This window comes from Diabrotica virgifera, chromosome 2 (assembly GCF_917563875.1).
Source record: "Diabrotica virgifera virgifera chromosome 2, PGI_DIABVI_V3a".
NCBI lineage: Eukaryota > Metazoa > Arthropoda > Insecta > Coleoptera > Chrysomelidae > Diabrotica > Diabrotica virgifera.
Window position 1 is genome coordinate 11809629 of NC_065444.1, and position 18539 is coordinate 11828167.

An 18539-nucleotide genomic window follows, 5' to 3' on the forward strand; every position below is an offset into this window, starting at 1 on the left:
GCCTGTACCGCCATTAAGAAGAACAAAAAAATACACTTTCTTCAAATAAACTTTTTTATCCGATGCCTAGATTTTGTGTCATTTTGGAACTACTAAATGTTTTTATTTCATTAGTAGTTCCAAAATGACACAAAATCTAGGCATCGGATAAAAAAGTTTATTTGAAGAAAGTGTATTTTTTTGTTCTTCTTAATGGCGGTACAGGCTCGTTTTTTTAATATTGTATTTAATTACAGAGTAATTTCCACATATTAATATATTTTTCAAATTGGGCTCTGTACCGCCATTCTTTATTATATTACGAATACGTGTGCCAAATATCTCGAAAAAATATTCAAAATTACAGCCGCAATCTTGGAACGCGTTTTCGCTACCTGTTGATCGCTACTGTTTCCTCTTAAACTTAATATTTTATGCTCTTTTCATATGTATTTTTCATATGTTTTCTTTCTTATATATAGGGTGTTGTTTTAAGTTCACAATTATTTTATATTGTTTTGTTAGTCTGAATTTTTGTTGTGATTTGTTAGTGGGTTGTTCGAATATCGTAAATAAGTATTGATTATTTTTAAAATGGGTATTTATTTAATAACTTTAATAATTTATTATTAAAAGTACTCTCAAAATTTGCTTTTTAATTTCAGAGTTCTTAAAAGTATAATATACTTAATTTCGAAATTAAAGTAATTACATTTCCTTCGCAAAAAATTAAAGCGAACCGATAAACTCAGATTTTTATGGTCTTTTCAAACGTGAAAACAAATTTTAAAAAGTTCAATATACAGGATGTTGTTTCAAGGTCACAATTACTTATGTTTTTTTGTTAATCCGGACCTGGATTTTTCTTGTGATTAATAATTGGGCCGTTCCAATGTGGTAAATAAGTATTGATTGATTTTAAAAGGAGTATTTATTCAATAACTTTAATAATTTATAATTAAAATTTAATAATACCTGCTTTTTAATGTCAGAGTTAATAAAAAATTCAATATACAGTCGAACCCGCTTATTGGAATAGCCTTCGTGACAATCAGAAGTATTTCTATAACCGGGATATTCTAATAACCCATCATTAGTCGATAGTAGAAACGTTTCGCGACCTCAAATTTCTATTCCTTAAACCGGGATATTTCTTTAAGAGGTATTCTAATAAGCGGGTTTGACTGTAATTTCAAAATTAAACTAATAAAATTGTCTGGCTGAAAAATTGAAGCGAACCATTAGACTTAGTTTTTATGCTCTTTTCAAATATGCAAACAGATTTTCAAAATTTCAATATACAGGGTGTTGTTTTAAGGTCACAATTACTTTCTAATTTTTTGTTAATCCGGACCTGAATTTTTTTGTAATTAGTATGTCGATCGTTTGGATTCTGAATGGGACATATGTGTACCAAATATCCAAAAAATATACAGGGTGGTTCTAAAGTTATGACTTACGAAAAAAATGTGCAAAATCGATAAAACACTCTGTAACTTGTCTAGAACCGCCTCGGTGATCTCTATTCACCATTAAAGTATTTCCGTTTCACAATGAAACACCCTGTATAAATAAATCTCAAATCAAATGGGAATGTAGGTGAGTCAAAGAAAGAGAAAAGGTTTGGTGAATCGCCAGTTTATAAATCTTTCTTTGAGTATTAAAGCCTTATCTTGTAGATACTAAAGTAGGTATATTTTGGTCAGTTGTACAAAAGTATATAGGCTCTAATCCTCTAACCGGCTTAGCTCACGCTGGTTAAAGCTGTATTCAATAGCCACTAGAGTGGTAGGTGGGTATATGAATGACAGTTTGATGGACTTCAAAAATGTGATTTCGATAAACCTTAATTACAATTTACGCCATTATTAATCAAAATTCAAAGTTGACGCAGTGATATGAAATGGTTATAAATTCCCGACGAATCATTCATGTACATTTTATTTCATTTGAGTGACATATTTGTATGCTCTAGCCTTTCAGATATAAAAACAACAATATATTTTAACAAGAACAAGTTAAAGATTTACGAGATGTAAGGAAATTAACTTACTAAAATCTGCGTCAAAACGTGAGACTCTGGCTCTGGTTGACCTTCGAACTGGACGTAGAGACTTCCCTTTTTTACCAACCGCGTAATCTTCACTATCATCACTATCTTCTTGTTCTTCCTCTTCGGAACTGGCAGAACTAAAGCAAAATATTTTTTATTAAAAATATTGCACCATGCGTAAACGGTACAATTAAAAATAGACAATTCTATATCCAAACCCATACATATAAGAGGGGTGTCCAAAAGGGGTGTGTGCTTTCCCCTCTTTTATTTCATATTTATTCGGAAGCCATATTTTAAGAGCCTTTGGAAGATGCTGGGATGGGAATCAAAGTGAATTGAGTATTGATCAATAACATGCGATATGCTGATGATCGTGTCTTAATTTCTGACAACATAGTCGATCTCCAACAACTTGTCGCTATAATCGGAGAATACAGTAAGCGCATGGGATTAGAGATTAATACCAAAAAGACCAAATTCATGATCATCTCCAGAAACTTGGATGTACTTGAAAACTCCAACACAAAGATGAATACCAAGTTCATTGAAAAAGTGAGCAAATTTAAATACCTGGGAACGTGGATTTTTGAAGACTGGGCCGCAGACAGGGAAGTAAAATGTCGCATTGAGCCAGCTCGACAAGCTTTCATAAAATTCAGGAAGGTACTGACTGTTCAGAGTTCGATCTTCAACTGAGACTAAGGTTTACTAAGTGCTACGTATGGTCGGTGCTGCTATATGGCGTATAGGGTTGGACACTTAAAACGAAGGATATAAACAGATTGGAAGCTTTCGAGATGTGGTTTTATCGCCGTATCCTAAAGATACCATGGACGGCGAAAGTCACAAATGCAGATTTCCTTAAAAGAATCAACCAAAGAAAAACAGTGTATCTAGATCACATCATGCGAAATGAAAAATACCAGTTCCTCCAACTTATAATCATAACTTGTAAGGTAAGGTAATCGAGGGTAAAATTGAAGGCAAGAGACGAATGGGACGCAAAAAAATATCCTGGCTCCGAAACATAATAGGCTATTGATTATGTATTTTAGAAAGGAACTACAACGTTAACAGGGTTTTATTGTTTCATATTATAGTCAATGGACCTGTATATTTGAAAAAACCGCGGAGTGCTACCATCTAAATGGGTGCTTTTTTGAGAAAGGGGTGAATTAATCTCTAGGCACAGGGCGAATTAAGGTGAGTTCTATACACAGTTAGTGCAAACACCTCGATAGGAAAATTGTTCCATGTTAAATTTACTATCGAAATATCACATTTTAAAGTCAAAAACATGTTGTTTTACAAAAATATATCCAAAATAAAAGCAAGAAAAAAACATAAAATATAGCAATTTTGTTTTTTGCCTCATAACTTGTTTCCACGGGGATATAGTTATAGGCATTGCTTCACAGAAAAATAACTTCCATCTCTCCTCTTTAAAACGGCGTTTGATTGTGATTTACAATTTCCAAAATATGATTTTTCAAATCTCACCAATCACAGCGATTTTGGGATATTTTTCTTGTGACTTCGCAAACATTGTTCTGTAACTTGTTTGGTCATTCATTGGTCACCTATTGATCTGTATAAGCAAAGGTACATTTAATAGAAAGAGAAGTCAATTACCTTTAAAATGTTCTATCCTAGAAGGTCGTATGGCTATATTTAAGCAAGATATGGTTTTTCAAAATTTTATACTTTTAATGATTTTTGATATATTTTACGGTTATTTTTAAATTTCTCATTATAACTTTTTTATTGTATATTTTTGGGTATATACATTGTGTAATAAAAAGGAAAGCTCATTTTATTTACTTTAAAATGGTGTACTGTAAAAAATTCTTCTAGGACTATTTTTCAACAAGATATGCTTTTTCAAAGTGTGACATATACACATGCAATAGTTGTAACCACATGGAAAACTTTTTTAGTATTAATTTTATGAAAAAAAGTTATTCTTTATAAAATGAAGTAGATGCCAGACAAGGATCAGAAAACAAGGAAATTACGAATACACTGGACAATGAAAATAAAAGTATAGACTCGATTAGTGATAAGATTAGATTTAGGAGTTCAAATGTTAAACATAATAATAGAAATAGGATGGGTGGTGGAAATATTGGTAGTATAGGTAGTATAAATAGTAGTAGTAGTAGTAATAACAATAATGGAAAATCAAATACTAGTTTTGTAAATGAAGAATCAGAACAAATAGGAATAGCAACATGGAACGTGACCTCTCTAAATGGAAAGGAAATAGAAATAACTGAAGAAATGGAAAAATGGGTATCCAAATAATGGGAATAAGTGAAACAAAAAAGGTAGGAGGAGGGCACATAAATCTAAATGAGGAATATAGTCTTTATTATTCAGGAGTACCGCAGGGACAAAGAGCAAAGGAAGGAGTTGGTATAATAGTAAATAAGAGACTAGAACCAAGAATAACACACTATGAAACATTATCATCTAGAATTATAACAATCCAAATGGACCTAAAAGACAAAATAGGATTCATACAATTATATGGACCAACTGAAGGCAGAGATGAAGAAACGATGACAGAATTCTACAATGAACTCCAAAGAGCACTAGACAAATTAAGAGAATCGAGAGAGAAAATCATAATTTTAGGAGATTGGAATTCAAGAGTGGGCAAGGATGTCAACAAAGGATTAGGATGCATTGGAAAATACGGAGAGGAATGTTTGAACAGGAATGGTGTCAAAATGCTAGATTTCTGCCAAGCAAATGACCTACTAATAGGAAACACATTTACAAACCAAAACATCGAAGACAAATATACGTTCGTGGCGGAAGAGAGAAGAGCGAAAAGTTTGATAGATTACATAGTTTATACGATAAACCTAGAAGATAAAATACATAACGTCTTAACTGAAAAGGAACCGGAACTAGCTACAGAGCACAGGATGGTTACTGCAAAACTCGAGGATGAAAAAATAAAGGAGGTGGAAAGAAAAGATTACCAAAGAGTAAAAGTAAATAAGCTCAAATTAGAACAGGTGCGCGAACATTACAAAAAAGAAACAAATAGAAGATTAAGACAACTAGAAAACCAAAAAGAGGCATGGACACTGGAAGAAAGATGGAACGCCTTCAAAGTAGTCATAAAGTCTACAGCAACAGAAATATGTGGAATCAGAAAACATAACAAACTCCATAAAAGAACGAGATGGTGGAACAATGAAGTTAAAACAGCAGTGAAGAAAAAGAAAATAGCATGGAAAAAATACATTGAGACCGAACTGGAAGAAGATAAAGAAGAATACAAAAGGCTGAGACGATTAGTGAAAAACACCATAAAACAAGTAAAAACAAAAACGTGGGAAGAGTTTGGAGAAGAATTACAACAAAACTATGTAACAAATAATAGAAGCTTCTGGACAACAATCAGACATATGAAGAAAGGAAAACATAAAGAAATAACAGCCGTAAGGGATACAACAAACCAAATCCAAACAACTCCAGAACAAATAGCTAAAGTATGGAAAGAATACTATGAAAACAAATTTAGAAATGCAATAATAGATGATAGAAATGAAACATATCAAGATAACGAGAACAAAGAATTAGAGCAAATAAATAGAGAAGAAGTAATATTGGAAGTATCAAACGTAAAAATAGGTAAAGCTGGAGGGGATGATGACATAGACCCGGAAATGGTCAAGTACATGGGAGAAGAAGGGATAAACTGGTTGTTGAAAATATACAAAGAGGCATGGGAAAAGCAGCAAATCCCAAAAGACTGGCAAAGTAACCTTATAGTGCCAATATACAAAAAGGGAGAACACGTCAACTGCGAAAATTATAGAGCAATATGTTTATCATCGGTATGTTTTAAAATATACACGAAAATAGTAGAGAAGAGGCTAAGACAAGAGGTAGAAAAAGAACTGGGAGAAGAACAAGCAGCGTTTAGACCAGAAAGACAGACAAACGATAACATTTACATCATTAGAAATATAATAGAAAGAAGTATTGACTCGGGGGGAAAGCTCATTCTAGCATTCATAGATCTAAGGGCAGCATTCGACTCTATAGAAAGACAAATTATATGGAAATGCTTGCAGAACATGAAAGTACCAAGTACACTGATAAAAATAATTGAAAATATATACGGAGTAGTAAAAGGACGTGTACAGATAGCAGGAGAAAGATCTGAAGAATTCAATTGGGAAAGAGGTATCAAGCAAGGAGACAGTCTTAGTCCGCTACTATTCATAATAGTCATGAATGAATTGACTAGAAATACTGGAGAAAGAACGAACCAAATACAGACAACAATAGGATACCAAAGATTACAGCCAATAAAAATAGAAGCCCTATTGTATGCGGATGACATAGTCCTTATAGCAGATTCCGTGACAAAAATGCAAAAACTCATAAATATATGGACAGAAGAAATAGAGAAATTAAAAATGGAAATAAACATCGAGAAAAGTAAAATAATGGTCATCGGCGAAAAGGAAGAAAATGAAGTAATTATAAAATGCAAAAATACTCAACTGGAAATAGTTACAGCATATGATTATCTTGGAAGTATTATTACCAATGATGGGAAAATAGACCTCGAAATAACAAACAGAACTAAAAAATCAAATAAACTGTACTACGCACTAGCGCCAATTCTGAGGAAAAAAGAATTGTCCCACGAAACAAAAATTAAAATATATAATACGATTGTGATACCGACGATACTGTATACAAGCGAAAATTGGACTTTACAGAAAAAGCATAATAGTAGGATAAATGCAATTGAGATGAGACATTTACGTGCTATAGCCGGAAAGACCAAATGGGATAGAATAAGAAATGAGACAATAAGAGGGATAACTAAACAGGAACCAATAATGAATAAAATAATAAAGAGGCAATTAAACTGGTATGGACATCTGATGAGAATGAAACCTAGTAGACTAGCAAGGAAAATTCACGAAACAAGGAATATTACAAAAAAGAAAAAAGGCAGGCCGAAGAAAAAATGGATACAGCAAATAGTAGAAGCAGGAAAAATCAAACAGAAAACGCTAGAAGAAATGAAACTAATAGCACAGGACCGAAAAGAATGGAAGAGATGGGTGAATATGTAGCTAAATTAAACCCAAATCCGACACCTGAAAGGGTATAAGGAAGGGGAGAAAGAAAGAAAGAAAGAAAGAAAAAAAGTTATTCTTTATAAAATGCTCTGCCTAGTGTGAAACCTAAAATGCAATCATCAGATATAAAATTTTATTAATAGTGTACGAGGTATGTTAAAAAATATGAATTTGCACAGGACTAAAGTACCTTTATATTTCACAATATCGAAAAGTGTTATTAAGAAAAATTATTTGGAATTAAAAATTATATTAGAATATGCAATTATATTCTTCTAATTGAAAAAAAAAAAAATAAAAAATTTAAAGCGATATAGAAAATAGACATTTACCTAAAAACTTGAAAAAACGGTCATTTACCAAACCAGCGATATAAATTTTTTTAAAATCGGTTGTCAAATGACTGAGAAATTAATTTTCAAAATGAGAGATGCAATGTGAAAATCAACAATATCAATTTGCTTAGTTATTGTTATTTAGATATGTGATATACAGGTTGCACCTCTCATTTTAAAAATTAATTACTCAGTGATTTGACAACCGATTTTGAAAAACTTTATATCGCTGGATAGGTGAATGACCTTTCTTTCAACTTACAAAAAAATATACTGGGTGTTACATTAAAAAAAAGTCAACAACGTTTATGTAAAAAATCCGCCATTTTTTTTCGTATTTGAAAGCGATATAAAAAATTCAATCCATTCAGACAAAACTTTTACTAAAATAAAATATTTAAGCGAAAACCGCATATTTCTATATTTAGCCGTTTAGAAGTTATAGTCAGTTAAAATGGGGGAAAATATAAGCGGACACCCGGTATAATACCTTGAAAAAGCGGAACTTGCTTCAAAATAGTCAAGCAACCTTATACAATAGAAAATTTTAAAGGTAATTGACTCCTCTTCAACAATTTTCCTGTAGACGTCTTTGTACCAAAAGTGCATAGCAGTCACCCTAATTCACCCTGTGCCTAGGGACTAATTCACCCATTTCTCAAAAACGCATATATTTAAATTATAGCACTCCGCGGTTTTTTCAAATTTAGAGGTCCATTGACTATATGAGACAATAAAATCCCGTTAACGTTGTAGTTCCTTTTAGCTCTCTTATTTTGAACATAATCAATAGCCTATTGGGACCGTGTAAGTTCGGCAAAGCGACCCCTATTTCTACGCTCTGTACTTTTATTCGCACTTTTAATTATATTGGCCAATTATATTAGTCCTGGTTACTGGATAATTGTCAAGGCCATAGGGTAAAAAAATAGTAAAAAGAAAAAATAAGATTCAGGTTATGTTATGAAACCGTGAACAATTGTATGTAGTAAATAAAATTAGTTATTAAAATGCAGTACTGCACCCAAATGCAATTAATTAAATTTATCTTTATATAATAATAGCATATCATATCAATATTGTGGAGCAATATATAATTTTTCTGCTTCAATGACAGAAGGTATGAAATATACGTCAATTTGACAATTTCAATTGACAATATGAATTATTTAAGATAGTTGCAATATTTATCCGCGACTCGCGCACGGTCGTTTCTCGTTTTCCTTCCAAGTACTTGCACACCGCGAATAAGGTAATGAACAGGGATTAACGACATACAATCTCTGATACATATTGCAAAAAACAGACAGTTGATGGAAAATGCGATTGCTAACATCCATTAGTGGAGTTGCATTTGAAGAAAAGAAGAAAAAAATTACCAATCATTTAAAAATATACTAACCTCGATCCCTTGAAATCTTCATCTTTCTCGTCATCCTCTTCGCTACTCATTTCCAGATTCTTCAAAGTGCGCCTCTTCTTCCTCTTTTTCACCACAGGTTTAATCACCTCATTGTCAGAATCACTCTTATTTTTGTCCTCGTTGTCTTCTTTTTTTTCTTCTTCGCCCTCTTTCTTTTCTTCTGGGACCTCTTCAGGGATATCTTTCTTTTCGGCTTGTTCTCTCTCTTTTCTGTCCTCTTCTTCGGCTCTTACTATAGTAGCGATATCTTTACCGCGGCTCTGTTTTTGTGTAGCTGAAAATAACTATATTTTTAAAGAATTTTCACCTTATGGAAATTAGAATTTGATTTACCAGAGACCACATATTAACCCTAACACAACTTAATGAAAAGAAAGTTGCAGTAAGCCAGGAAATACTTCTTTTATTCTCACAAAAGCATATGACACGATTCCTGTGAGAAAGCTGTGGCAGTCTCTTGAACGATCTTCCTTAAATAGCACGATCATCGCAGCAGTCAAACAATTATACAATAAAGCAACATCAAAAATCAAACTAAACAACACCTTATCAGAAGAATCTCCTGTAACAAAAGGATTACGACAAGGATGCTGCCTCTCCCCAATACTATTTAAGATCTATTTAAATGAAGCACTAAAACACTAGAGAAGATCTTGTTCAGGGATGGAAATTCAACTAGAACGATACAACATTGTATACTCTACATTTTGCGGATAAGTCGTAGTAGCAGCGGATAAGGAAGATTTAGAATTCATGACGAGACGGCTATTTCAAACATATGAAGAGTGGGGCCTCTCTGCAAATAGAAACACAACGCAATACTTATGAATCGGGAATGAAGTTGAAGATCTAATAGTTAACGAACATGAAACAATCAAGAATTGTGAGAAATAATAATATTGTAGCGGAAGAGAAATCTTGGCCGATCCCCGTATAACAGTAAACACCTCGAGAATGACGTAATCGGATGTGCTAGGCCTCGCCGGAGAATTCTGGAAGGTACGTCACGTAGGCGGAACAAGCCGATAGCTCGAGATGGGAGTCGATTGTTCCAGAATAACAACTGGGTATAAATACGGGCATATTTTGTAAATAAGTTTAGTGTATAAGATAAATTCGTCTGTAACTTATATAAATAAAGTCGTATATAAATTACGAACCGCTAGTTTTATTGTAATTAGAAGTAATTACACTAATCACGCTACAGTTGGTGTCAGGTGTGGGGTAAACTTAGTGCGATATAAATAAGTGAATTACAGAGAGTCTTTTAAAGTCTTTCCGAATACCGAACAATTAACGCACTCCGGTTATTCCCGACGAATAAAGTTCAAAAGTCTTTTAAAGTCTCTCTGTAATTCACTTATTTATATCGCACTAAGTTTACCGAACACCGACACCAACTGTAGCGTGATTAGTGTAATTACTTCTAATTACAATAAAACTAGCGGTTCGTAACTTATATAAATAAAGTCGTATATAAATTACGAACCGCTAGTTTTATTGTAATTAGAAGTAATTACACTAATCACGCTACAGTTGGTGTCGGTGTTCGGTAAACTTAGTGCGATATAAATAAGTGAATTACAGAGAGACTTTAAAAGACTTTTGAACTTTATTCGTCGGGAATAACCGGAGTGCGTTAATTGTTCGGTATTCGGAAAGACTTTAAAAGACTTTTGGACTTTATTCGTCGGGAATAGTTAAAGTGCGTTGATTGTTCGGTATTCGGAAAGACTTTTAAAAGACATTTTGGAAAGTACGTGTGTGCCGACCAAAGATGTTGCTACGAGAACCTACAGTAAAACAGCTCCGTGAACAGCTAGAGGAACGGGATCTGGACAGCAGTGGGCTCAAGATAGTCCTACAAGCACGACTCGAGGAAGTCCTAACGAAGAACGGAGATGATCCAGAGACGTTCCACTTCCAGTCAGCAGAACAAGCAATCTTATCGAAATTAAAAACTGTTTCTGAAACGATTGATGATACTTCTAAGATAAGCAACGAGAAATTTGAAAGTGTTTCTCAAAAGATCGATGAAACTTCTAGAAAAAGCGATGAGAAATTTGAAAGTGTTTCTCAAGTAATAAAAGACGTTTGTAGACAGACCGACGAGAAATTTGAAGAAGTTTCCAGAACATTCGATAAGATACAGAAAAGTGTAGACGACAATAAAGAAATGCTAGAAGAGAAGATCAAACAACTAGAGAGCATGATAACCGATACAAAAGTGCAACCGTCAGTTAATGCAGTAGCTTTAGATCCTGTAGTGAAAGATGAACTACCGAGAGACGAAATGTCGCATAATATGAGAATCAAATTACCACCATTTGATGGAAAGTCCTCTTGGTCCATATACCTTAGACAATTCGAAGCTATTGCGACCGCCAATCATTGGACCGAACAGGAAAAGGCTGTTTCCTTGACTGCTGCTTTGCGAGGTGATGCTGCAGATATATTAAGATCAATTCCTAAGGGTCAAGAAAATTGTTACCAGACCTTGTTCACTCGTCTAGAAAAACGCTATGGAGATGGCCATCTACAACAAGTATACAAAGCACAACTGCGAAGTAGAAGTCAACGAGCAAGTGAGAATCTGCAAGAATTTGAAGCAGATGTGGCTCGTGTGGTGCGGTTGGCTTATCCAGAGGTGCCAGACAGCGTTTTAGAAGAAATTGCGGTAGACACCTTCGTCAATGGGCTGAAAGATAGTGAAATACAGAAAGCTTTACGACTAGCAAGACCGAAAGTTTTAGATGAAGCACTTGCTATTGCCTTGGAACACGAAGCAGCTAGCCAAGCTTCACGAAACAATGGAGTAATAGCCATGGAAAAAGGCGATAAGAGAAAAGATGAACGTTTGGTGGAAATGGTACGGAGGGTGATTCGTGACACGATGCCGAAGAGACGCGTGAAGAGGGCTGGAAGAGTTCGTTCAAATATAGATGCTTCCTCGATACGGCCATGCGGTGAAAGTTGTAATCACCGGCTTAGAGTAGAGGAACAGCGTTGCCCTGTGAGACGAACTACCGTAGTTAATGAACAATGGCAGCCCCAACAGTTACAACACGCCCAAGAAGATGATCCATGTATAAAAAGAGTATTGGATTGGATGCGTCGAGGTGAGAGACCTAGTTGGCAAAACATTAGTGCATGTAGTCCGGAAGTCAAGGCCTACTGGAGCCAATGGAATTGCCTGATACTAAAAGATGATCTTTTGTACAGAACCTTTGAGAACGATGATGGTACAGAATCTAAGCTTCAGTTGATTGTACCTAAAAGTAAAGTGTCAGAAGTATTGCGTCAGTTGCATGACGGTACATCAGGTGGACACTTTGGTATTACGAAGACTCTGCAAAAGGTTCGAGAACGGTTCTATTGGGTGAACTGTAAAGATGATGTAAGAAGATGGTGCCAGAAATGTGAACTGTGTGCATCCGGTAATGGTCCAGTTGGTAAAAAGAGAGCACCCATGAGACAGTACAATGTTGGAAGTCCTATGGAAAGAGTAGCAATCGACATTGCAGGTCCATTTCCAGAAACCGATGCTGGAAATAAATACATTCTGGTAGCCATGGACTATTTTACGAAATGGACCGAGGCCTATGCATTACCGAATCAAGAAGCTGCTACCGTTGCAGAGGTACTTGTTAAAGAATTCTTCAGCCGATTTGGTGTTCCCTTGGAGATCCACTCCGACCAAGGGCGAAACTTTGAGTCAGCTCTTTTCCAAAACGTTTGTAAATTGATTGGTGCCAATAAGACCAGAACAACACCCCTGCATCCTCAATCAGATGGAATGGTCGAGAGGATGAACCGAACGATGGGTAAACACTTGTCCAAAGTTGTATCTGAACATCAGCGAGATTGGGACCAACACATTCATTTATTCCTGATGGCCTACCGCTCGGCCGTGAATGAAACTACAGGTCAAACACCAACCTGCCTGATGTTGGGTCGTGAAGTTCGTTTGCCCTGCGACCTAGAGTTTGGCTGCAGACCTTCCGAGGAATATGTTGCAGGCGAAGAATACGTAGACCGCCTGAAGTTACGAATGAACAACATTCATGAACTTGCCCGACAACACATCCAGATAGCCAGTGACAGAATGAAAGATCAATATGATTCTCGCTGCAAGAATGAAAGCTTCGAAGTAGGTGATCTTGTCTGGCTTTATAATCCACAACGTTGTCGAGGCCTGTGTCCTAAACTGCAAAGACAATGGGAAGGTCCGTTTGAAGTTAAGAAGAAAATAAATGACGTAATATACAGAATTAAGAAGTTACCAAACGGTAAACCAAAAGTTATTCACATAAATCGTCTTGCACCATATGCTGGCTCAAATGAAACAGAGGAAGCCCGAGTCCTCCAACAGGAAATGAAAGATGCACCACAGCCAAGTTTTAAGGAATTTATGTCAAATTACGCAGAAAGAAAGAGTGCTAGATTCGGCGTGACCACAGAAGTTCAGCAAGATCTGTTTGGTGTTCTAGAAAACGTCTCTCTAGCCCACTGTGTTGCCCAAGACCTCGAGATGACTAAAGGAATCTCGTCCGTATTCAATAGAAAGTTCGGCCGCCTGGACGAGTTAAGAAATCAGCAGCCTAAAATTGGAAGAGTACTGCGATTGGAAGATGGTCCTCGATCTTTGCTGTATATGGTGACCAGAAAGTCTTATACGGACACGCCAAGCTACGAGAACATATGGCGTGCTCTAACTAATTTGAAGAAAATCGTGTGTAATTATGACATCAAAAATTTGGCTTTACCAAAAATAGGCCATGCAGTAGAAAATCTGGATTGGAAGATTGTGAGAAGCATGCTTGAAGTGGTCTTCAGAGGAACTGGTGTACAAATCACTGTGTGTTGCATGAACCCGAAGATGTCGTACCCTTCAAAGACAGTAGACTGTTATTTCTTCTTGAAGGGTGTATGCAGAGCTGGAGAGTCGTGTAGATTCCGCCATCCTGGGCCTTCATTTAGAGTTGCTGATCGAGACGCTCAGATCTTAAGAGGGGAGCAGTGTAGCGGAAGAGAAATCTTGACCAATCCCCGTATAACAGTAAACACCTCGAGAATGACGTAATCGGATGTGCTAGGCCTCGCCGGAGAATTCTGGAAGGTACGTCACGTAGGCGGAACAAGCCGATAGCTCGAGATGGGAGTCGATTGTTCCAGAATAACAACTGGGTATAAATACGGGCATATTTTGTAAATAAGTTTAGTGTATAAGATAAATTCGTCTGTAACTTATATAAATAAAGTCGTATATAAATTACGAACCGCTAGTTTTATTGTAATTAGAAGTAATTACACTAATCACGCTACAATATGTATATTTGGGAACAACAATCAACAAGAGTGGGCGCACCGAAAAAGAGATAGAGCAAAGGATCTTGAAAGGAAAAAGGGTGATTGGATGCCTAAACCCGATGCTATGGTCAAAAGAACTATCTAATCAAAGAAAACATCTTATCTTTAACTCCATCTTTAAAAGAATAGTGCTCTATGGATGCGAAACATGTCAACTTACTAAATCCCTGGAACGACGTCTACTGGCCTTGGAAATGGACTTCTGGAGAAGATCGGCTAGAAAATCAAGGCTTGAAAGAATACAAAATGACCAAATCAGAAATATTATGGCGAGTCAAGTCAATCATCATAGACGAAATTCAAAGGAGACAACTGATCTGGTATGGTCATGTAGAAAGAATGGACTACGACAGGCTCCCAAAACAAATTTTAAAATGGACGCCAAGAGAAAGAAGGAAGAGAGGAAGGCCGGAACAATCCTGGATAGGCGGCATTCAGAAGGCAATGTCGGAAAGGAATCTTCACCCTGGCGAATCGAACAACCGACGAAGCTGGAAACTGGGAAACGGAAGGCGAAGAACGCTATAGATAACGGGGATAATAATAATGAATTTGTTTTATTATCTATACAGGGTGATTGATTAGTAGGGTAAAGCTCAATAGCTCCGCTATAGTAATAGATAGCAATAAAAGTTAATAACAAAAATTTTAGCCACCTTTGACCTTCACATTACAAAATTAGTTAGAATGTTACAGGGTGTTCGATAACACAGTGGCAGACCTAACTAATGTTTTTTTAAATGGAACACCCTATATTTTATTTTATATTCGAAATCCTGTTAATTTCTCCATCACAAAAATATAAAGGTTTGTAATGTTATACAGGGTATTTACAAAGTTATAACCAATTTTGTATGAAAATCGTAACAAGTTCAACTCCCTGTATAAATAAAAATAAGCACAACAGTGCTTATTTTTCAATGCCATATTTTTTTATTTTTTAAGAATTATTGATATTGCTAATTTTCTTTATATCAAATACAGGGTGAGTCAAAACGCAAGTACATTATTTTCTCAGTAATGTTAAATGGAACACCCTGTATTTTATATCATTATTGAAAAGTAACATTAACGTGCGTCAATTTTTATATAACATTCCCTATGCCCAAATTTATTAGTTTTCGAGATATTTTAATTTTTCAGAGCAAATTATTTTAGGTGTTTAAATTTATCTAAATTTTAAGTAAGCCATGACTGAATTGACAATTGAAGATTACCGATTATCAATCCGGTAATCAATGTAACACTGTAGCAAATAAAGAAATAAAAATAATTTATTAGTAATACATTTTACAAACAAAAACACAACCACTACATGCAACATTTTTGAAACAATTAAAAACTATCTTTTTATGTAAATGCAACAAATAAACAAAGAAAATTAGTAATAAATTTTACAAAAAAACACACAAACACAAAATACAATATTTTGTGACGACAATTAAACACTACTTTTGTATGTAAATGTAACAGTGCAACAAATAAAGAACGAAACATAATTTATAAGTAATACATTTGGCAAAAAAACATGTTTGAAAAAATTAGAAGCTACTTTTAATAAAATATTTTTAATATTTAATTACATAAGGTGTTCAAAATTATCTCCTAACACATCTATGTACGCCTAAAAACGATCATTGAATGAGCTACTTACTCTACGGAGCATTTGTAAATTAACACATCGAAATACACTTTGTATTCTATTTTTCATCTCATCCCTTGTTGTTGGAGGTATTTTATAAACTTCATTATTAACGTAACCCCAAAAAAATCAGTCCAGTTTATTAAATTCTGTTGATTTGGGTGGCCACGCTACTGGTCCATTGAAAAATGAAAATATCTCGAAAACTAATAAATTTAGACACAGGGAATGTTATCTAAAAATTAAAGTACGGTAATGGTACTTTTCAATACTGATATAAAATACAGGGTGCTCCATTTAAAATTACTGAGAAAATAATGTACTTGCGTTTTGACTCACCCTGTATTTGATATAAAGAAAATTAGTAACATCGACCATTCTTAAAAATTTTGACAATATGTTAAATTACGTGTGTTTTCGGTGCTGCTGTATGGGGTGGAGGCCTGGACCTCAAAGAAAGAAATAAGCGATCGACTTGAAGCATTCGAGATGTGGCCATACCGAAGAATATGAAAAATAAGTTGGGTAGACCGAATAACACATGTTGAGGTCCTCAGAAAGATGAAAAAGGAGAAGGAAATCATGAATACGATTAAGATAAGAAAGCTACAACATCTCGGCCATGGAGGAGAGGGTACCTAAAGAAGAAGAAGATATACCTTTATCTTGCGCCTTCTCCTCAATCTCATCCTGTATGGCCGATTTGATAAGCTCATCATATTCATTAAACTTGTAACTCTTCGCTTGTCTACGTTGCCTGAGCTGATATATCGGTTCACTATCGCTACTTTCACTCTCTGACTCTGATGATTCTGATTGCTCGCTACTACTGGGAGTACCATCATATGAATGCCTTCGTCTCTTTTTGCGGTGTTCCTTTTCTTTAGCGGGTAGTACGTTGTTAAGACTAATGCCGACGTAGGCGAGACGTTCTTTTCGTCTGTCTTCTACTTCCTTTTTGGTAAGTTTCTTGTCGTATTCTACTAATTTGGCGTGAAGATTCTCAACGAGTTTTAGCTGAAACACATATCAATATTAGGCTGTTAGTTACTAAAGTGCGGTGCAAAAGTCGATCCACTAAAAATTTGGTCATTTTTGATGTTTCGAATTTCCCAAACCTGTTGTCTGATTTTAGTGATTTTTTACCACGTTATAGCCTTATTCATTGACAATATCGCTGTAATAATATTGATGCTAGACAGATAAATTGTCATTGTATACCGGGTGTACGAATCAAACTGTGTTTTTTTCTTAAAGTTCGCATCACCCTGTGGATTATTCTAGCATTTATAAAATACTGAAATTAAAACCCAACTATTATAGCCTCAGGTTTTCTTAAGTTCGTCATCAGTACAGGGTGTTTTCTAAATAACTTCAAGGGGTAATTTTACATGAGAAAATAATGACAATTTGCTTTATAATCATATGTACGCAAACGCTTTGTTTCCGAGATATGGAATGTTCAATTTTTTGAAGTTATATCTTTACGGGCGATATGAGGGTGGATTTTTATATGTTAAAACCTATGATCCCGGCGCATGCGCATTATAACTTTGTTCTGATTGGATGTTCAAATGACATGTCAAAAATTATCCAATATGGCAGCTGTAGCACAGCTGTGGTGTGGACGGTTGACGGTTTGGTTATGTAATGTATGGTTGTTGCGTGTTAAAATTTGTGGGAAGAGAAACAACAAAGGTTAGTTAATAGTTATACTGCCTTTTTGAAGTTATACTTCTTTAGGCGCGATTTCATTGAGGGTGAAATTTTAGTAATCTGCGCACACAGGCAGTATGGAGTTCGTTACTAAATGTTTTAATTTATGTATTTATTAGTCCAGAAAAGGTGTGGAAAGAATATATTAGTGTTTTTAAATATATTTTTCTACAAACGTGTTAAAAATGCAATTTACAGCACTCCATAGGAGCGTTAAAAATGCTACTTTAAAGCACCGCTGCTTTAAAAATTTTAAGGCACTGCAGTTAAAAGTGAATTGTCAAATTGTGAAACGTCAAAATATTTATATTTCATTTAGTAACATTAATAGATATTAATAATACCTATTTACGAATGTTTCTTCTAAGATTTAGGAATATATTAATTTTATAATACATTTAATTATGTATGAATTTTCTTTATAATTTTTACTTACCAATTTGTTTTGTTTATACCTAATATCGCCGTTGTCTAGCAAGTGTCTTCGTAGATTAGCGGTATGTGTATTTAGCTACGGACCCGTTAGTACTTGGCTCAAATCCCACGTAAGGAAATTTTTTTTGTTTATTATTAATGGTTATTGACATCTTAGACTATTATTATATGGACTTATAAATGATTAAAAATAATTAAAAATAATTAAAATAATTAATCGGGATGTTGCCCAACTATTTACCGGGTTGCCAATTTATAATAATTGCCTATTTCAAAATGCACTTTTGAAATGAATTTTTCTTATGCACAAATGCAATTTCAGATTTCTTATTCATTACAATAGTTCACAAAATTTCCTGACATTCTCACGAATCCAACGCACCAAACTGCATTAAAATCCGTCTTACTGCGCCAAAAATCGAGAGTAAGGCCTTTTTTTGTGCTTCAATGCCACGACTAATTC

General features: G+C 34.8%; 1 protein-coding gene across 3 annotated transcripts in view; it reads right to left on the bottom strand.

The window, feature by feature from the left end:
- Positions 1-18539, bottom strand: part of LOC114333352 (remodeling and spacing factor 1) — a 97043-nt gene that overhangs the window by 37383 nt on the left and 41121 nt on the right. For all 3 annotated transcript variants that reach the window (XM_050643378.1, XM_050643377.1, XM_050643379.1), the window contains exons 10-12: positions 16585-16942; positions 8893-9187; positions 2033-2169 (exon numbers count right to left, since the gene is read on the bottom strand). In XM_050643378.1, coding sequence (XP_050499335.1) covers positions 2033-2169; positions 8893-9187; positions 16585-16942 — 790 coding nt within the window. The remainder of the gene's footprint in view (positions 1-2032; positions 2170-8892; positions 9188-16584; positions 16943-18539) is intronic.